The sequence below is a fragment of the Aulostomus chinensis genome, chromosome 20 (assembly GCF_037954235.1).
Source record: "Aulostomus chinensis isolate RoL2024-O1b breed Wild chromosome 20, RoL_Achi_v1.0, whole genome shotgun sequence".
In the NCBI taxonomy this organism is placed as follows: domain Eukaryota; kingdom Metazoa; phylum Chordata; class Actinopteri; order Syngnathiformes; family Aulostomidae; genus Aulostomus; species Aulostomus chinensis.
Window position 1 is genome coordinate 12,260,816 of NC_141339.1, and position 21,947 is coordinate 12,282,762.

General features: G+C 40.4%; 2 protein-coding genes across 3 annotated transcripts in view; both read right to left on the reverse strand.

Annotated features, from left to right (window-relative positions):
• ppp2r5a (protein phosphatase 2, regulatory subunit B', alpha isoform) overlaps window positions 1–15,260 on the reverse strand; it is a 30,563-nt gene extending 15,303 nt beyond the window's left edge. For both annotated transcript variants that reach the window (XM_086188793.1, XM_086188792.1), the window contains exons 1-2: window positions 14,154–15,260; window positions 2,151–2,347 (exon numbers count right to left, since the gene is read on the reverse strand). In XM_086188793.1, the coding sequence (XP_086044919.1) occupies window positions 2,151–2,347; window positions 14,154–14,301 (345 nt within the window). In that variant the 5' untranslated portion in view covers window positions 14,302–15,260. The remainder of the gene's footprint in view (window positions 1–2,150; window positions 2,348–14,153) is intronic.
• A 630-nt stretch (window positions 15,261–15,890) lies between these two features.
• dtl (denticleless E3 ubiquitin protein ligase adapter) lies at window positions 15,891–21,516 on the reverse strand. Its single transcript, XM_086188791.1, has 15 exons — window positions 21,317–21,516; window positions 20,500–20,637; window positions 20,322–20,414; window positions 20,174–20,235; window positions 19,860–19,980; window positions 19,561–19,626; window positions 19,341–19,456; window positions 19,186–19,259; window positions 18,944–19,050; window positions 18,713–18,817; window positions 18,068–18,180; window positions 17,886–17,975; window positions 17,640–17,763; window positions 16,821–17,458; window positions 15,891–16,454 (listed from the first exon to the last, which is right to left on the reverse strand). Exons 1-15 carry the CDS (start codon window positions 21,366–21,368, stop codon window positions 16,389–16,391), a joined length of 1,965 nt encoding a protein of 654 aa, XP_086044917.1. The 5' UTR covers window positions 21,369–21,516; the 3' UTR covers window positions 15,891–16,388.
• Window positions 21,517–21,947: the final 431 nt, after the last annotated feature.

A 21,947-nucleotide genomic window follows, 5' to 3' on the forward strand; every position in this document is an offset into this window, starting at 1 on the left:
AGCCATCCCGCTGTTCTACCTTGCACAGATGAGTGAGATAGTAAAGAATAAACACTGAGAATACCTGTTGGAAAGCCAGAGTCATGTGTTCTGCTTCTCCCCTGTGGCTCTTCAAATTAATCTGATAATATGACCCTAAAAGTGCCTGAAAATCAATATTAGCTTGTCTTTGAGTAGGTGTGATGAAACACTTACTCATAGTTCAGTTATTAAAAAACATGTTCACGCTTTCTTTTTTTGGCAGCAGTTACACACACTGTGTGCAAAAAGTGAATGTCATGGTTACTATTTTATCCATTTAAAACACATTGAAAATGTATTCAGAAATTCTTAAGTGTTACATAAGAGTATGATTGTATTAAGCTGAACATAACCGATTGGTTTTACTTTTATTACTTAAAACTGTTCGACAGAGTGAAAACAAATTCCCATTTGTCCATCTGCCTCCTATTAACCAGCTAATATGACCTGTTTCTAACAATTTTAAATAATTTATGGTAAAGTCCATCACATTAGCCTGCAAATCTCTTGAGCTCCAAACATTAGCTGATCTGAGTGTCAAGTTCAGCTCCACTTTTACTGCCCTTCCAAGTTCAAAAGCTCGCTCAAATTGGTCCCAGGCCTGAGACCTGGTCTGAGCATGCTTACATCATCACTGAGCTGTACAAGAGAGTCTGACATTTGGTAGGGAATCCCGCGGGACCGGATTTATGTGACATTGAGTCACAGTGCTAAGATGGGAGGACTCTTATGGGGCGAGATGAAGCTAAAAGTGTACTGTGCCAGGGCCAAGACAGCGTATCGTGCCTGGGCGTGTTACGGAGAAATCACGCTAGTCAAGTGAACCAAACTTTTGGGGACAAATGTGCTTGGGCACGGTATGAATCGCCCAGTGTGGGTGCATGGTAATTTTCAGCACAGTTGCACAGATGCATTCTGCAGCTGGTTGCTGTGGAAATGAGGGTTGGGCACTGTCTACTTAATTGACCTATGACAATGTCAACCATGAAACATCACACTAGAAGACATCCACTTTTTAATAATATACTTTATATACAGCTGATTATCTTATGTTCTTCCCAAGCATCAAATATTCCCAGTTTAATATGCTCTCTTTCTCTCTCCAAGTTTCACTCCTCAGTTTTGCAAGGATGATTTATTTAGGGAGGTGCAAACCAAGTGGATTTCAAATGTGTTTCATTTTAAAAACACACTGGGAATAAACCCCACATCACCTCGTTTTTGCTCTCGACTGCGTAAATGTTGGTTTGACAATAACTCTACATGTAACCGTGAAGCACTTTAACGACCGCTGTTTAATCTGAGTCCTAAATCAATGGTTGCAAGGTATGACATGGATTATTGTATGTAGCACATCAGTAATCTGAGGACTCCTTGACTCAGCGGTGGATGTGCTCATTCGTACCCATCATGATAATCTCCGCTATGTGTGTGTGTGTGTGTCTATGTGTATGTGTGAATCACAGCAACACCAACTATAGTACATACTGCTGTGTTCCAAACATTGCATATGAGTCACTATTGTACTGTGGGAGGAAACTAGGCTGTTCAGGGCCTCTTTGACATGTTGGCAAAAGACACTTTATAGGGGGTTGATTTTCTCAACAACTGATGTGTGAATTCCTCTGTCCTGACCATCAATGAACTCCAGTCTTTTTAGTTTAGTTATAGAGGGGAAACTGTTTAGCTTCAGTTGTGCTGAAATGTACAGCAGCTACTACTGCAGACAAAATCCTTTCAACTCCGCTCCCCATACATGGTTCGTGACGGAGGAACAGAGTGTCACAGATGAGGTGAGAAACTCCAAACAGCCTGTTTCTCTGTGCAAGCTTTTGAGTTCTAATGGAAGCAGTATGGTAGGGGATTTTGAGGAGATATGGCGACTTGCATTTGCGTGACACTACCTGTCTAGACACACACTCAAGCTCCAATTTTTTAATCCTGCTCAAGTGCTCAGGACAATAAAGACCGGCTGAGAGAGGATATCTCATAATTGTTTGATAATTCAGAGGTGTTGTTAGGGTTTACTAGCTGAGCAGGTACAAGAACTCACGCAGAAAAATGTGGGCTTGTTACAGTTTTGAAGTTGGACAAAGCACTAGAAAAATTAAAGCACCCTTTATTCTCACCATGTTAGTGATCTCCGGGTATGCAGGTTCCACTAGCACCCCTCTGTTGGTGGACACGTAGTCCACTAGCTCGTTAAGTGTGGCCCTCTTGATCTCCTTGCTCTTTAGGTCTGTCACCGAGTCCAGGAAGTCAAAGAGCATGCAGCACTGCTGGAGTTTCTGGGTGAACAGTTCCTGCTGCTCTGCTGAGGGGGCATCTGGAATCACACAAAGAACGGAAAGACATTGAGCTATTATTAGTGTACAGTAGAGAGCAAAACCTAATGCTCAATGGAAAAATTTCAGAGGAGACAAAAAAAAAAAAGGGGGGGGGGGGTGAAGGCCAAAACTGCTCATGAGACTGGTCTGTGAAATGACAATGACATATTGTTTTTGACATCAACTCAAAGTCAAATGCAAAATAACCACTAGATATCTGATTTATGGCAGAATATATCTCTCTAAACTGCTGGACAGAGGCAGCCCAGTCATTCTAGGCTTTGATTGTAAAGCCTTTTATGGATTAGACGGTGAGTGCATTCAGGGTTATTAGAGCTGTCAAACTTGACCTCAGCTCAGCTATTAACAGCATTTGGCAGCTGTCCAGAGATGCAGCGACACACTGTATGGTGATGTTCTGTTCCCACACAGCTCCAACTCATCGCTGTGGACCCAGGACTCCTCCTGTAGTAGTAGCAAGAGCACATGGCCAAGTGCGGACACACTGCAGGTCTGATTTACAACAACCAAAAGAACCAGGCACCCTAGAGTTGTCGGTTATGCAAATAAATATGTCATCAACATTGCTTGTTAACACAGAGCTGCACTGACACTGCTAGTTAACATTTTCATTAAGACAAAAGTCCACACGTTTGGTTTGAATTCAATTTAACACTTTTTTCCCTTTTCTCATCTCCAGCAGAACTTGGTGAACTCTTTCAGCGCTCGCTAAAGTTTTGATTTATATAACTGTTCTAAAGCATACAGACACACACCCATGCACTTAAAAGCGTTATGAAGTGATTTTACATGAAAAAGGCAACAGTTTTATGCTGCAAAGCGTTTTATCGAGTGATAATAATGCCACCAAACAGGCTTTTGCTCCTCCAAAAAAAACTGTGCAGCAAGCAACAATACACTATCAGGCACAACCAAAAACAGCTGGCTGACAGCTGACGGAGTGCTTACGTAACTCGACTGTAAGGGTCAGACCACTGACGGCTGCTTCCAGTGATCTCAGTATCTGAATAAACCCACTGCTTTGAAATAATGCCACTTTTCCAAAGTATCACTTTTTAAAGGATTTAATACTGGGAGAGTAGAATGAATACCAAATGGGGGGAGAAAGGACAGAGAACATCTATGCCCCTGTGGCGTGAGAGGGCTGGTGTTAATGAGTTTCTCTGCTGCAAGTGTATAAACAGTCCTACAATGCACTTGTGTAGAGCTGCGTGAACCTAGAGTGTAGGGTGAAGCTCCACTTTGTACTTGGATTTAACACGTTTGACTCAGCATACTGCACAATGCTCTTATTACGTTATGCACAAGTTGACCTTTGCTCATCCACGTAATTAAGAGAGACGACATCCTGGCTCACAATTAATCAAGGATAGGAATAAGCGTAGACTAAGACTCGTCTTATTCCTTTACAGGGAAGCGTCTGCAGAGGAGAGACACAGACTGACATGTAGATGCTTTTCCCAATGTGAGGCTATTTTTGCCTTTCTGATATAGATGCATTAGTGCACTGGTTCCTCAGGGTGCTTTCGCAAAGACAGAAAAAATATTTCCATGAGAACAATGATCTACAAACTTCTACTTCACAGCAACACACCCACTCCTGCAAGACTTTTCTTTAAATCAGGACTAACATATATCCAGCATACAAAAAGATTATTAACTGAGTGCAGTAACACATAATTTCATTTTCATGCTATAGACGAACTTATAAACTTCAGAAACTCTGCGAAACCATTTGGAAATGTGCGTGCAGACAAGAGAGCTGATAAAAATATTGCAGAAATCTATGATGAGTGGAGTTGCACAGGAAATGCAGTGTATTAAATTACATAACTTGCAGTGAGTGATGGGTTGAAAGTGTTCCAATATTCCCCAAGGGAAGTGAAATCCTGTATATTGAGGTATAAATCAGGATACTTGGAACTTGGAATAAATTGTACCCCTTTAAATAACAGTACGTTTGATTCCTGAGAAACGCCCATTCCAAAATATGGACTTGGTTGGCTAGTATAAGTGATGCTTAAGTGAAGCTTCTTTCATAACACAACAAGGTTTAGAATGCAAGTCAGAACTTGTGAGGCTCAGGACTGACGTATTGTAATGTAATAAAACTGGTCATAAAACTAGTCAGGGTGACAAGAATGATAATCAGGTTATTTCAAAAATGAATGTGTTTTAGCATTTCACACAGTTGCTTTGGGGGCCAGTCTGGAGACTCTAGAGTTATGACAGGAAAATGTCAGCATGACAGACATTTATGTTAGGCTAATACTCCTGACAAAAGTGCTGTGAGAGGCAAAGTTCCTCCAATCCATCCAGTCAAAATGAATGAAATCTGAAAGTGCTGATGACCCAAGTAGGTGGAATATCAGAGTCACGGTGTAAAAAAAAAAAAAAAAAAAAATCAGATGAAAACTGAAATGCAGGCGAGGAGATTTATAACTACATGTTTTTCTTGTCGATACCTTTCTGTTTGTTACAAAAAGGAGCAAGGTTTTCAAGTACTACCAAGCCACAATCGTCTTGAAAGCATGTTGCATGTGAACAGAATGCAGTAATCTATGTGAGAATGCTAGTATGATGTTATGCAACCGTTTTTCCATTTTAAAATTCCTTGTTTCATTGCTCTAGTATATCGAAGCAGCTGGTAGCAGCCATGTAAACCAGAAACACAATAGTTTGGATGGTAAATTTGTGGCACTGATTTTTTTTCTCTCTCTTATTTTCTGAACACAAGTGAGAGTTGAGTGAGCTGTGTGGAAATTTTGAAGTTAGAGAAAAACATAAGGCCTTGATTTGCATTTTTAATACCACTGTTCTTTGGCTTTAGGACTTGACATCTGTATTTGATATTTGATCCAAAATGCAGTTCTACAGAGGGAAGCTATTATGCAATTCCCCTGGCAACCGGTGAGGGAATGTCCATTATGACATTTTACATCGATTTATCCAACTGTCGAGTCGTGTTTTTAGCTCTAATGCTTTGGCACAACAGTAAGGACAAGTTTGTCATAAGAACATGGAAAAATATCACCATGGTGGTGGATACAGTGATGGTTCTGACCCATTCAGTTCAACAAAATTAAAATATCATATCTAAGGAGGCCTGTTCTCCATGTCAAAACTCATTTTCACTAAAACCTGCTCTGCTGGAGCCCATCAACATTTCACAGAAGTATAGCCAACCAGGAAGAGACCAAAACAAACTGAATGACATTATGCGGGTCTGGTGACCTTCTGAATACAGGGACTCAATTTTATAAAATTGCCCAGTGTGATGTCCACTGTCAAGCCAAAACAGCAATAGCTCCATGACTGCTGCAAAAAATATTTAACTAAAACTAATTTAAAATATGTACTATGTCTCCACATGCACTTCCATTTCTGCATATTGCACAGCCACAGTCCTTTAACCATGGATAGAAGAGGCACTGCTGAAAAAAATATGAATAGTCACGTGCAGGATATGACTGGTGAAATGTAAAAGAATGAAAGTGACAGTCTTCTGAAGGCTAAATGTTAAATGCATGAAGAACAGTGATGCTACTGAGGGCAGACCACAGCTGCCGAACTAGTTGGTGGGGTTGACGGGATCTACAGAGTCGGCTTTACATTTGTTTGGAGTGCACATTAAAACAATGCTGGCACAATATGTTGCAATGGCACCCGAGAAGCAGGTCAAAGGGTCACTCTAACATGTTTACTGTAAACCACTCACTTGACATGTCAGAGTGAAGTTAAGAAAATATTTTGGTGAAGAGGAGTTGTATGACCTCCGACCAATAACAGAAGGAAGAAATCAATCTTTGAAACAAGGTTGATAAAAACATAAAAGAGAGATGAACTCTTGTAGAAAACCCTAATTTCAACTTTCTTTTGTTGAACTACAAATGGTCATCCAGCCTGTCATGGAGACACTAGTTCTGTTTGACTCGTGTTACATCGATGGGTTAAACTGAAACATGAGCATGTGTTACAGTTGCTGAGAAAGCACACAACCTGGCTAGTGGAGGTCAGGGCTGTGTATGGGAAAAGGGAGAACAAACCCGGTGGGTCGAGTCCCCGTCACATCCACATTAATGTGCTAGCTTGTGGGTTTCAACACGTCCCAGTGTGCCTTCACTTCATTGGCATCTTAATCCCAAACAGTCCCATGAGGGCACGTTCACACTCTCTCCTTTCAAGCTGCCAGCACTTACTTTTATATTTAAAAGGAAATGGAGATCAACCACAAAGTAGAGTCGATGGACAGCAAGTGCTGCACGAGGACTGAGCACAAGCAGGATGCTGAGTCTTCCAATTCAGAGGACAAATAATACACATTAAGAAAAAGCATTTGTGCAAATTCATACCTGCTAAAAGCTCCATAGTTTGATCAATCAGGGGTGGATTTTTTTGGGTTGAAATGGAATACAAATTACTATTTTATAACTTCGTCTTCACCGGTGTATAATCAACTGAAGCTGGGAATCATGTTTTTGTTCGCTGAGAATGAACATTCTTTTTAATCAGCTTAAGGAGTTGGTCCATTCATGCATTTACAGATATCAGGCTGGTGGCTACACAAGTTATCAAACAGCAGTGTCCTGACAGAATTGAATAAAGAATTGTATTCAATAATACGTCAGCTTTGTAGTGTTGAACTTAGCTGCATTGTAAGTACACTGAGGATGAGGAGGAGGATTATTTACAGACTTTGCTAATGTAGCAATCCCTGCGTAAGCGATCAAGTGTGCTGCTGCATTGTCTTTGTGTCTGACGACTGGTTTCACGACAGTGATTTTACACATTAAAACTACAGGAAATACAAAAATGGCACCTGATGATGTCGCAGCCTTAGAGGAAACTTACCACGAGTATCCCTGTGTACAAGTCTACAATAAAAACAAGTGTGTACAAGTCTACAATAAAAACACTACCATTGGGAAGTTAACGACAACGTTGAAAGAATCTGGAATCAATTCATCTCCTCATCACCTACTTTCCCATTCCTCAAAGCATTTGTACGCATGGGTCAGAGTTTACATACCAGCAAACCAGTAAAGTTCAAAAAGGTCAAAGGTGACACCAAATCCTGAAGCATTCAGCCTCCAGGGGAACCGCTCAGCCAAGAGCATCGTAGGAGAGCTGCAGGCTCTATGTATAGCACAGACAAAAAAAATAACCAAAAAAAAACCCCATCTTGACTGGTCTCCCACCAAATTTGTTTGAATAAACCTATCCAGTGAGGCTACAGTTCTTTTTTTAAGTCAAAAAAAGAGAATTGCAGGCTACTAAAAGTTTGGTGAATAGACAGTAGTTAGTTACAGGTGCAGGACTTAAAGATAAGAAGAGCAAAGAATGTTTTCGAGTGAGCTTCATGTCTAACACAAGTAACTTAAACCGTGGTGAGGAAAGAAAAACCACTATGATGAAATTCCTGCCTGCGATTCTTACCTAATGAGCGTTTTCCATACAGAAAGCGGCAGCGGTTTGAAGAAAATGACACATGCCACATCTGAGCAAATTTGTAATGAAACGGCTTCTGTCAGAAGTGAGCTGAGAAACAGGTGGAATTCAGCAGTGATAGTGACCTTTTCATGTATGTAGTGAGTAACCAAGCCTTAAACATGTCACAATAGTCAGGTCCCAAAAATTGTCCCACAGTGAAAAACACATAATGGTAGGAAAAACACTGCATAACCTCCTTGGCAGAGGAAAGTGTCAAATCTTCTACCAATACAATATAGAGTTGAAACAGAAATTCCATACAAGCAGGTGGAGGGTCATGCTGTCATAATGAAAACTAGCTACAACAAAAATGTGAACACCCCTGCTGAGAAACACAAAAGAGAACATTATGTATCGATTTGATAGATGCTGGCAGAGATGATGGAAACAGACTGTAGTACACACTTGTCAATCAATAGGCCAATGGGGTGAACATGTTTGTCATGAACAGAACAAAAATGTGGTAAGCAACTGTTAAAGGATGCTATAAATAAAACAAACTCTCAGATGGGAAGTGATGCAAATAATATAGACATAAGATACAAAAGTAACATCCCATAAGCCCAAATGAAATTAAAAGTCAGAACATTTCCGGACTACAGCTTTATAAATGTCTGCAACAGCTCACTGATGCTCATAGCACTGTCCCTGTAGGACGTGATCAGACTGGTAGTTACCAGGAACAGCCTGTTGGGTTGCAGTGCATTAACTCCTCATTACGCAGTCTAGTTTAACCACTGACACTGGTCAACAGAGAAACAGATTTAGACTGATGTGCAGGGTTCATGCACTTAAGGGCTGCATGATACTCGGAAAAAGCGACATTGAGATTTCCCACAAAATATATTAGATATGAACAAATATAGAAAGTTCTAATCATTCTAAAATAATCTAACAACTCTCATCAATTGTGTACTAGATATTAAGTCCAAATGGAAAGCAACACAGATGCAAACACACAGACACATCCTTGTACTTAAACCTTTGTGGGATGTTCAATGACAATGCATTCCCCAGCCCCTTACCCTAAACTTAACCATTAAACTGAATGCCTTGCCCTTATCCTAACCATAACATAATTCTAACCTTGACCCTAACCCAAATGTTTGACCTTTAAACATCCCAATGAAGATGTGACAACCAGATAAGATCTCCTCACTTTCCAAAAATGTCCTCACTCTGTTGTTAAATATGTATCCTAGTCTTCAACATGTAGCAAGACACACACACACACACACACACACACACACAAACACACACACACACACACACACAAAACCCCAGTTTGAAATGAGCTACCTTTAATTACTGTAACAGTCCCTCTAGAAAAATGCGATTATTCGATCGCATAATTCAATGCATAATCAGCTCAAGTCCACAAGTGTATGTGTGGGCTGCATTTCTTCAAAGATGCCGCACTTTCGCCACATAAATCGCTGATTTCTATGCAAAATGCACAAAATATGTAGGGCTTGCGTGATTTCATAATCCCCGCTTTTTTGTTACAAAAAAGTCACATTTCCGCAGAAAAATGTTGCGTTTACTTCACACAATAGCAGCCATTTTCCTCCTGTTGCCTTGGGAATGTTGTGAAGTGATGTCATCAGAAAGCTGCAAACCCCGTGAAGAAGGCATGATGAAGTCCGCAAATCGGTCTCATTTGCCAAATAAAATAAACTTGGAACTTGTTTGACTCAGCGTTTTGTAAGTTTGAGCCATGTGTTTATTTCTGTCTGAAATAAAACAACATGAGAATACAAACATATTCCCAGCACTTCCTGTGACGTAGTACACTTGCTTATCATAGGAAGTCATTGGAAATGACTCTTTACATTAAGGTAGTAGCCTGGTGAGAACAGAGTGTTGGGGGAATCGCTTTCTTTCTTATTCATCAAATGGCAGTTATTGCAAGTTCCCGCAATTTTTGCAAATTCCTGCTATTTCATTGTATAAAGTTGCATAACTATCCTGCATATTCCATCACACTTTTTAAGGAAATGTGTCGCATAATCAAGGATTTTTGCCTGCAACAATCAGAAAAAAGAACTCAAATTTTCATTTGTCTGGAAGGACTGACCTAAGTTGAATCCACTTCATACATAAACCTCAAATCACTGGAAACAATTTAACCAAATTGTTGAGTTTATTTTTGGGAACTTCTATGTTAAGCTTTTTGATGCAGATTCAGTAGCTTTGTCAGCATTCTGGCAAAAAATACCTTGCTATATTGGACAATTTGGGATACGGCATATATCTGCCCTCGAACTCTTTGCATTCTTTCTTGCATAAAGTTTTAACCCAGTTATCAGCTCCTGGAAATTGTTGGTGAATGTTAAAGGCTTCCTTTATCTGCATGTAATATAACCCAATTTATGTGCACTTCTTTGATTCAGCTTAATATTGCATTTTGCTGTAATTTACAGTGAAAAGTGAGAATCAAAAATGTAAGTAACAGCTGTGCAGGTGACATAGAGATGTACTTTATTATTTTGGCTGGTAAAAATACTGTTGGTCATTGAACTTGTTTATCTACTAGCCCTCTTGGCTGAAGGTTTCGGACGGAGTTAACCTGTACGGCTTTGCTGAACTGCTGACACAATCGGCTTTATCAATCCAATTCCTACTATGAAAGGTTAAGAATGTGAGAAAAGTCTATTAGCCCTTGTAAATCATGGTTAAGCATTCTCAACCAATTGAAAAACCATCGATGATAGAATCCATGGATGTGACAGTAGAAGGTGAATAATAGTCCTCTTAAATTCACTATGAAACAGTAGGAAATACAAACCACAACAGAGCAGCAAAGCAAAACTTGACTTTTTGTGGGAACATGGTTGTCATGAAATTAAAATGCATTTACTTTCTCACTGCACTGACAGTGTCTGGCAGTTGACAATAATAACTGTAAGGGCAGCACAAGTCTGGTTCGAGATCATGGCCTGGCTCAAAAATTCACTCCAGTGACAGAAATACCACCCTAAATGAAGCAGTCTGGATTTGGAAAGTAAACCACTTGCCTGGCTTCCTCTCAAGGCTTGTGGCTGCCATGGCAACGATGTTGGTCTCTGAGTGACTCATCTTTTCAGTGTCTATCACACAACAGGAGCGGTAAACACTCCAGCCTCTCCACTGCAGGAGGGAAGAAGCGTCTTTGCAGTATGTCATTTATGACCTACAACTTGCTTCAGAAATGTTCCTTCTGTCTGGGGACTCTCGTGAACAGAATAGTCCAGCTGAATTTATCATTTAGGCTACCTCAATTTGGAAAAACTTGAGAAGATGCTGATGCAGTGGTAAACTAGAATTGACACCTCATAGCTGTGTGCATCCACCAACCAGTTCAGTCCCAGTGACCTTGACCTTTGAACATCACAATCAAATCAGTTAATCTCAAAGTACGAGTGAAAGTCTGGGCTTCATATAAAGACATTACATTTATAAGGCCAAAAAACATCTTGTTAAAGGTCAGTCACCTTGACCTTTGACCTTAAATCACCAATATCTAACCAGTTCATTCTCACTTCCAAGTGAGGGTTTGTCAGATTTGAAGAAAATATCTTAAAGCATTACCACAATATCCTATTCTTTACAATGGGATATGCGTTCATCCTTATTTATGGACCAATCAGGAGACACAAATCACTGAGTTTATAGAAGAAGAAAAGAGGATTATATCAAGAACAATGTCAGACGAGGTGGTGATTCTCAGGAATTAATGGACGATGAGAGGGAGATGAACTGGCTCTGTGGAATCCATTACCACCCGATTAAAAAGAAAAAAAAAACCTGCTTACAAAAATCTTCAAGGGCATTATCTCCACTTACGTGTTTTGTACTCAAAAGCCAAGCAATCATTTCGTCTCTGTGGTTATACCCTTAGGTTTTGACTAATAAACTACATTTTAACAAAGTTCTTTCACAATGAAAACAGTTTTCACTATTCCAGTAAATACAACAAGTGATAGGTGCAACTTTGCACTGGCAGATAAATCTTGTCTTCTCAGCTCATAGAACAGGGGCTGACGTACCGAACAGAAAGCTAATGTTAGCTACTAAGTTTCAAAGTAAATAACATTGTGTATGGCTGACAGGATGCACATCAAGCTGCACAGAGTAGATGGAGCCGGACAGGAAGTCCCTATATCAAAAGCAGAGTGAACCTGGTCAATTTTTGAAAAATAAATAAATTAAATAAAATGTGCTGACTCCTATTAGTAAAAGCAGAAAAAAGGGCACAATGTAACCACATACTGTATGTTAACATACAGAGACTAACAAACCAAGGGACTACAAGCAAATCAGCTGAATCTGAGTAAGTTAATGATGCTTGGCAGGCAAAAATGCAACGCAGCTGAAATGGTGCTGGTGGATATGGCAGCTGACAATGGATGTAAACACACCACAGTCGTGTATGCAAACCATGGTGGTGGTGGGGGGGGTGGGGGGGGGGGGGGGCTCAGCTCAATCTAATAACTAGTGCTTGAGGGCAAACCTGCCAGAGACAGTTAAGAAACCAAATCAGCTCACTGAAAGTTTATTTTCAAATCCATCGATCTGCTTTCAGTCAAGGTGGAGTGATGGTAGTTCCTGGGCAGACACTGTGGGAGAGAAGGGCTATCCTATGCCATGCATCTTAGGCACAAGTCAAGGTGGCAAGTGAGATCTGATCAAAATGATCTAACCAGACTTAGACTGATATTAGGATCGCCTACCTACCTAAAGAATTAACACGTACAGAAATAAATGAATGTAGAAATATAGGAATAAATTCTTATATAAATCTATAAATACAGAAATAATGTTGGGCAAAAAATGTATGAATAAATCAATTAAATGTAGAGATAGAAGGAGAGAAATACATATTAAACAAATGTAAATAGCATTACTGCCTTTATAATTACCAAAATATATCTATTTTTGTATTTATTTCTGTATTCAATTATTTATTTCTGTATTTATTTATTCATACTTATGTCATTTTTCTAGTTCTTCATATCTTTGTCTCCAGATCAATATATTCATGAACAAACAATAGTACATATGGACTGTCCACAGCACTGATTTATGAATGGGATATGAAGCAACTTGTCAGGATGTTCAGAAGAGCAGTGAATGTGTTACAGCTTGTGTCTGCCGGCATCCTGTGGTGTTGTAGAGAGGATGACACACTGAGGGGCTACATTTCTTAATAACATATTCAGGCCAGTTTGACTGGGACTACTTAGAACTGTCTGTTTATCAAGAATTAGTGGACACCCAGCCGCAAATTGAATTGAAGCATTCACCCAGATCATGGTATAACTGGCTGTCACATTCAAACTTGTCAACAAGGCAGCTGCTACCACGCTGTTCATGGCCATTTTCAATGCTGCTGTGGTGCAGTCCCCCAGTTATTACCGGTGCCTATTCAGAATCATCTGTCTGTCAGCCAGCAGGATCACACAGATCTACCAAGCTGATTTCAAGAACCTTGGTAGATAGGTGAATCCTGAACAGAGGAAAGAGCCATTAAATACTAAGGACCTTTTCATCAATTTCTCAGGAGATATACCTCAGTGGTTTTCTGTGCTTTAGATTAATTACAAAAGTCTGGGTAAATGAAGCCAACTGATTGTGCCATTGTTACTGCTCCTCAGCACCAATCAAATCCAGAGATAACCCTACCTAGAAAACACAGACTGGAGCTCAAACTGGTCATGGGGAGGGAAAGAGCAAAGCATAAAATCTTTCTGACGTGGATTGGAAAAAAATGCTGCCCACCTACACAACTCAAACAAACATTATGCATGGGACTTCTCATTTTTAGGAGCAAAAAACAGATTCTCCAGATAAATTCAGATTCAAACCCTGATCGGAATACAGTACATCTCACATGGACACCAACAGCATAGGAGTTCAGCCTTCACTGACAAGAGAGTTTGACAGTGGCCACCCATATAATTATCCAGCAGTGTCATATTTCACCTGGTGCATTTTGCCTTTCTCTGCCCTCTACATGATGACCCTGAGGTAGTAAATCTACCACTGGAACTAATTTGGACACACAGCTCAGTAGGTTACAGGTGAGCCCACACCCCACGGAATGTAATTCATTCACCAAAATGTCAAATTAAGTGCCACGGATATGTATGGTTTTTTTTTAGTTCTGTGAGTTACAGTCTCCAACATTACGGCCTGTAAGATATAGTTCCATCTTCAGACTGTGATGATATAGGCAAATTATAATGTTCATGCTAGCAGTGGCATGACACCCCCCCCCCCCCCCAAAAAAAAAAAAAACACCCTCTTACCAACCTTTAAGCTGCGGAAGCGGTGAAAGCTCCACCGGAGCGCTCTGAGTTCGATATTGGGAAGAGCCTTGGGATTTTCTCTGTTTCTGGGCCTTCCTCATGGACTTTCTCGTAAACCCGTCCACTTTCTCGGATGCGGAGATGGCCGACATTTTGATGCATACAACGGCAAACCTTGCAGACAAGCTATCGTATCCGTAGGTTCAAACTGAAGGTTCCCTTGCGTGTACTGACAGTTCACACCAGCACAATAAATGTGGAACACACTACACGACTTGAAGCTGGTCTCTAGTCCAAGGCTGATGTTAGTCTATATGATCCAACATGGTCGGTCGGTGATGGGGTTAGATTCATTTCAAAGACAGCATCATTAAGGTGATTTCTTTAAGACAATGGTTCTCAATATCTGAATCAAAAAGCCAAACTACAACTCAACATAGCTCAGTGCAACCCAAGTCTCCGGTACACAAAAAATGACAATAACGCCTCTAACTGTCTATTTGGATTTGCTGCATCATTACAACTGAAAAATGTCTACCTGTTGCAAAGATTATTACAGACATGATAATAGCAAAGTAGACTAAAATGGGTGGAGAGCTCTGACAGTCCGCTGCTAACTTCTGCACTGACGGGCTTACAGCTAACGCACCTAGCTAGCTAGCTTAATTTAGCTGACGCTAATATATGCCACAACACCACCGTCGCGGAACAAAGTTAGAAAAGGTAGCTATCCCATGCAATTCGCGTTGCCCTTTATAAAAGCACGAAGTCAAAGCCGAAACGGTAGTTTTACTTCTTGAGTGACTTCCTTCGGTTATATTTTCAGACGAACTATCTGCGATCGATGAAGTTCATTTTCGCTCGACGGCTGTGTCTCATTAGCACTTAAAAGTTAGCTGTGTCGCTTGACGTTGTCCTCAACACATTCTTCGTTGAATATACGATCGAAATCTCGTTTTAACACGATTTGAAAACAAGGAGTAAATTGTATAGATCTTTAAACGTCGCTCTGACTGAGAAGGCAGCCATAAACACTCCAGTACATCCGTTCAGCCGTTGTTGTCTGTCTGTCTCGCTTGGCTGTTCGGCAGAACGCGAAGCCTGACAGGCCGTTGACTGACGTCTGTAGCAGCCAATCGCAAAGGGAGGCTTACAAAAGTGAAAACTTTTTAAACCAATCAAAACGAACAAAAGTGGGCTCTGACCATGTGACATGCGAAAACAAATATGTGACGTTGAAGAGTACGAATCGGGAGTGTTTATGTTGGGAGAAAAAAAATGTTCAGACATTGCCACCGCTAAACAAGGTGTTATCTTTTGTTAGAGATGGAGCAGTATTTTCCACTAGACCCCCACGTGAATAAAAATTGTCTATTAATAACAATTTAATTTAATTAACTGAACTTTCGACGCTCGATTGTTCTTTTCTAAGTCTTACCAAGGAAATTTACTTTCACCCTCCAAACTGTACATATAGTACCGATACGTTTCAACATATTCCTTGGGCTAAAAATTAAAGCTTAACGGTAAAATATTAATATTAATCCCCCTGGGAATCAAAATTTATAACCCAAATCAAGAAATGTTGAGAAAATGAATATCTGCAACTCGAAATGTTGATTTATCTTTACAAATTTACTTTAAATTACAAGGTAAATGCATGCTTTTTTACCACTAAAACAACCTGAATAGACACTTGCAACCAATCAACATAATCACCCAAAAAAATATGAAGAACACTTTGAAAACTCTTTTCCATTTAATAAAAACATGACCACAGCAGATATGCATCAATTAAATACAAACAAACCAAGCAACAATCATTGGCTATTTTGTACATATAAACAAACAATTCAAGCATTTGCTCAAGAGAAGAAAAAAAATACATGAAAACCTCATGAAAATCACGATGGTTTACCTTCCTGAACAGCTTTATCAAATGTGGGTACTTGTATTAAATGCAAATATGTGGAAGATTTATTCAACTAAATGCTGCACTATGCAGTAGAAAATTGTGTAGGAGGCAACTGCAAAAGCCACAACCCAATTAAAATGAAAAAGCGGTCTCTTCAGATGGTGAAAACTTTTGAATAAAATATTCTAAATGACTGTTTAGCCACTCTGTATGCAGCACAGGTTAATGTTGTAAGGTAAGGTGGATACACAGCAGATTCCAATAAAAAATACCATAAATATAGTATTTTAAACACGCACGGATTAGTGGATAGGCTCAGCTTGGTCACTCCATAGACCTCCTTGTGAAATACGTTGAGATTTTCCTCATGTTGTGTCGGGAGCGGTGGATCTGAAAGACAAGATTTGAGAGGGAGAAAAAAAAAAAGACTTGATGAGGAGGGGTGGATGTTAATCATTTCTCCAGCGTGTGCATTGCAGTTCTAATCCATTTCCTCCAATTACTTTCAACGAAGATGCACAACAGTAAGCTTGAATTTCGAGAGCAGCAACATTCCACATCACTCACAGTGCAGGGTGAGCACACACACAGCAGAAAGAAATGGCAAAATCTTTTCAGCCTGTGCTAAAAGAAGTTCCACTATTAAATAGTGCTGATGTTGTTCCCTCCACTCATCTGGAAAGGTTTCCAGCTACATCAGACGCCAGGACGTGATAGTGTCCCAGCGACTCTGGATTCAATGGTTTTTGTGCTTACCGGTGAAGCTGGCGTCTTGCCTTCTTGTTTTTTTGTACCACTTGGGCTTCGGGGAATACGAGGGCTTCCTTGACTTCTCTTCTTTTGCGCCATTGCTGACAGCCAGTCGGTTCCTCTGGTAGAGCAGTTCTCTTTGTCAATCCGTCTTGGCGAGGCTAGCATGTCCTCAGAGGGACAGTACATTTGTACTTGACTCTTCTGAGCACCGCAGGATACACCAGTTCGGCTTCTTTTAGCCACGGGGTAGAGTTCTGTAACATAGTCGCACTGTTCTGAAGCCACACAGCCAGCAGATGAAGAGTCATCAGTCTCCAGTCTGCGTTTGGTCCGTCGCTCTGTTGTAGAGGTGCAGCTCACCGGGCTCTGGGGACGCGGGCTCAGTATCCTACGCAGTGGAGGGCTGGACTGAGTGGGAGATCCATGACTAGGGGACAACCATGTTTGGATTGAACATGGTGTTCTCGGATGAACAGCAGCTGCTTGGGGATCCTTAGAATGGACAGGTGAGGTGGTACTGGAGGGAAGAGGCAGGGCAGCACCACTGGGAGCACAGGCAGCAAGCTGAGGGGAGACCAGGCCCTCAAGTCTCTCTCTCCTCTGATCCTTAGCAGGGGTCGTCTCAGCCCTGCTTGGAGGCTCTAAGAACCCCAGAAGTTTAGTTTAGTTTACAGTTTAGTTTCAAAAGACATTTTGCAATCAAGACCAATGATTTATGAGAAAATCCTTTCATATTTCACATGCTCCTGGAATTAAAAGATGTTAGAAAAATTACTCTTAATTGTCAATCCACATAATTAGTGGAGTAGTTGAAGTACATACTCATGGGAGCTTTAGGACGTGCCCAGCCCACAAGGTTAGCCTCTCCCACCGAAGACTGTGCTCCATCCATTTCACGATGAAGCCGCCAAATGCGAACAGTGTGGTCATCAGAACAGGAAGCAATCTGCCACAAACGCGAGGGACATTAAAAAGAACCAAAATCAACCTCATGAAAATGTTATAGTCTCTTGGTTCCCTGGATAAAACCCAGAGTACACAAAGGAGGATGTGAGATTGTTGTCTCACCTTAGTGAAATCTGTTGGACACCATGAAACTGATGTCACTTCTTCAGTGTGACCTTGAAGTGTCACGGGAGGATGTTTAGGATCGGAGATCTGGAAACCGAGAAATCGTGTATTTCATCACAAATATTCGAAAACACAGAACAGCGGGAGAAGAAGAATCTCATTCAGTAATGTGAATGTACCTTCCAGATGTATGTGTGGTTGTCACTGGAACCACTGGCCAAGAACTGGTCATCGGGGCTAATAGTGGACTTGATGTAAAATGATGAGTTTTGGTGGCCACTGAACACAGCCTCTGTGGAGGAAAACAGACAATAATGAACATTGTAATCAAGTCAATAGTTCTTTACATTAATTTCTGTATTTAGTCCCCCCCCCCCAATTACTGGACTACTAGGTATGCACTTTTTGTATGGAAATGAATTTCAAGATGGCTGCCCGTATTGCAAACAGAGCAGCAGATATTCTGTCCTCCTTCATAAAAAGGTATATAAGACTTGATATCACCCAGGACATACAACAGATTCTCTCTCTCTCTCTCACACTCACACACACACACAGTAACCCTTACCTTATCTTGGCCCCAGTTCTAATAATGACATTTTAACCCTTAAACTGCCTTTTATAAGTGTCTCAGATACAGAGGACCACCCAAAATGTCCCCACTATGATGTTTTTGCTCTCTGCTGCTTTGGATGCTACAAAGGACAGAAGTTTATAGCCCCATCTAGTGTCGTGCACCGGTAATAAATTACTGATAAATGGGGAAACTAGCTGTTTTCAGGAGAGAAATACAAGAACATAGTCTGAGTGAAGCCATTGTTTACCCGGGGTTGTTTTTATCCCGCTGATGTTGAACATGTAGATGTTGTCGTCAGTGCAGTTACACATGACGTTGGATCTTGTGGAGTCCAGAACAAGTCCGGAATAACCTGCAAAAACAAGAAAATTCCTATTTATCTCAGTCACTGGAAAAACCTGCAAAAACAAGAAAATTCCTCACTGTAAACTGCACAAAGCTGAATGTAAACACAGACACATTTGAGTGCAGAACTAACCTAGTCGCATTCTCACAGAAGAACCCGGGTATGGATACGTCTGCAGAGGAACAGGGTCATGATGGTGCGCAGTGTAGTTCTTCCTCAGATCCCACATCTTTATGACTCTGGTTGGACAGAATAAAACAAAAAAATCAACATCACCACGCATTTGTGTTGAGTCTCATTGTCGTAACGTATTTAAATGTCCATATATTAAGTAATTGTTGCTTGTTGATAATCAAGTTTTTTTTCTTTCTTACCCATCAACAGCGCCTGAAGAGATGAGTGTGTGCTGATCTCGGAACAGAACCACAGTGACGCTCTGCTGGGTGTCCTGCAAAAATACACAAAGCATTTGAAGATAGGACTTCCTTTAGTGAAGCGCATTAGATAGACGGGTCAGTTGTTGACTCACCACGCTGGGAGCTAATCCACGTGTGCTGGTTCTTCTCTTCTTGGTTTTAGATGGCGGGTTCGTCTCTGCCTTGTTGTGGGCGCCACTGATCTGCTTCACCGGTCTGTAGAAACCACCTGAGACCAATATAAATAGAATCAAATGCTCGGCCGATTACATAATTCATCAAATTATTCCTAAATTCCTTTCCGAGTTATCCAAATGTAAGTTAAGATGATACCTTTTGTGCTGCACCTGGTATCCCACACCAATATATTTCCATCTCTGGCACCAGTACAGAACACAGCTGTTACACAGAGGACAAACAAGCATTGTGAACACCAACAAACTTAAATTTGAATGTCTAATTAAATTTCTAAGCTTGTTTCCTATTCTTTACAAACACTATATGAACTAAAATGTGTTTATTTTGTCAGACTTTACATCAGAATTGATAGTCTCTCCTTCCTGGTAGGTGCTTTGGTGCTTGCATAGTGCTACACTAGTAAACAAGGGACAAATATACATGAAGTAATGTACCTTTCTCTTCTGGGTTGAATGCGACAGACTTGAGGCTACAGAGATGGCCCTTAAAGCTGCCCAAATGCTCCCTTGACTTCACGTCCCACATCTTGGCCATCTGGTCCCCTGCTGCGGTCACCTAAGGGTGACACGCGACCGATAAAAAGTCATAAGAACAGGTATTTGCGACGGAAAAGGAAGACAAATAAATCAGAATACATAAATAAGAAAATGAAGATGAATAAGAAATTAAATGTTCATGTAATTGCACACAAAGTCTTAAAGGCAAGTTCATTGCACATTTTAAAAGAAATCTTTGTTTTTGAGCTTACCAGCTGAGACTCTCCTGGCACCCATGCTATGTCAAAAACTGCATTTTCATGAGCCAGCCATTCTGCAAATATTCAAACACACCATTAGCCAGTGAGATTTCCTGATGATGAACAGAAGAAGTGTGAAAAAAAGAAACCAGAGTCAAACCTCTAAGAAGTGGGTCTCTACGACTCTCTGTGTTGTAGATCCTGACGATGCCTTCCTCGTTAGCCACTGCGAGGACGTCCCGCATCTCCCTCACTGAACCAAAACAGATACACAAGTTAGACAAGTAGAAACAGTCCCTTTACCCACACGTGTGTTGATTAACACACAGGCGTGTTACCAGAGGAGAAAGCTAATCCGAACGGAGGCACAGAATCGCCGAGGTGACCGTAGAAGATGTGTTCATCGTGTCGGACACACTGGTAGCCCTCCACCAGGGAGCTCAGTGGATACTTGGGCCAGGGGTGAGCAGGGAGGGCTGGGAAAAGACATACAAATGAAGAATTTTAAGGATGTATTTTATTGCATTTTTTGTTCAGTATTTTACAACTGAAGTAGCTGATATTTACTAATGTTGAAATGATATATTTAAACCTTACATTCATCTGATATTCACATTTTATATACAAGAAACATTGAGAATTTCAACATTTTCTCTTAATTTCCAAAACATAATTCATATATTAACCACTTGTTTCCTGGTAAAGAAGAGACTTGGCTCAAGAGCACTATATCAAAAAATTGCAAATGTCTATCGATATCTAAGACGTGCAGGTATTACCATACATAGTTTAGTCTGACATAACACAAATGCATCAGTGTTGAGTATCTGTTCTATTATTTTACACGTTTCCAGATGTTGCCAAAGCCATCAGACTCTGTACGTATGAGAATACTTATTTGAAACGTATATAGTCCTAAACTTTTACTACAATAATGAGTCTAAGTCAGTGCCAATAAATTAAACTTGGATTCGTTTGACTATTAGCCACCAAAAATCTTAGGACAAGACAGGTTTTGTCACTAAAATCAACGTTAAATGTTTGTAGTACATGAAAAGTGACTAGATTATCCACCATGCTAACCTCGCCTAAGATCTCTCAAAATGGTACCCGAAGATCCGCCAGATATTTTCTACAACACAACAACCCTCTCACCATTCTGCCTTCGCCTGCCGAGTCGTCGGTCAACAATCGAGCGGAACAGCATCCCTTCACTCCAGAGGCAGGCGAGTTGATCGGACTTATTTTTCAATAATATTGCAAAGTTTGGGAGATCCGTTTCTGCTACTGCCCCCCTTGTTACTGAGGTGAGGTTTGTCTTTCCCGCGAACAGATCTCCTGAACATAGCAACTGAATTCCCCGCTAAACTTGCGTTTCATGCTGTGATTGGTTGATACAGCTACTTCCGGTTTAGAGCTGCTTCCACTTCCGCTTCTTCTTTTGCCGCAGCTCTGTCAAGTTAACCAAAATACATCGCTACGTCGACTAAATGATCAGTTCTTTAAAAAAATAAATCACTCTATTCCCGTTAGCTCAGTTGAGTAACCTTATAGTTGTATGGACCGTGTATAGCAAAAATAATTTAGTTTTAATTAAGTTATGAAATCATGATCAAAAACAATACACAACAATTTTACATAAATATATATATAAACATATAAATATATATGTAAAAAAATATATATATATGTGTGTGTAAAAAAAAATTTCTTCCAATTTTGTCACTTTCAAGGAAAATTACTCGCGTACCCCTGCCCTTTATTATGAAAGTCTGAATGGAAATAC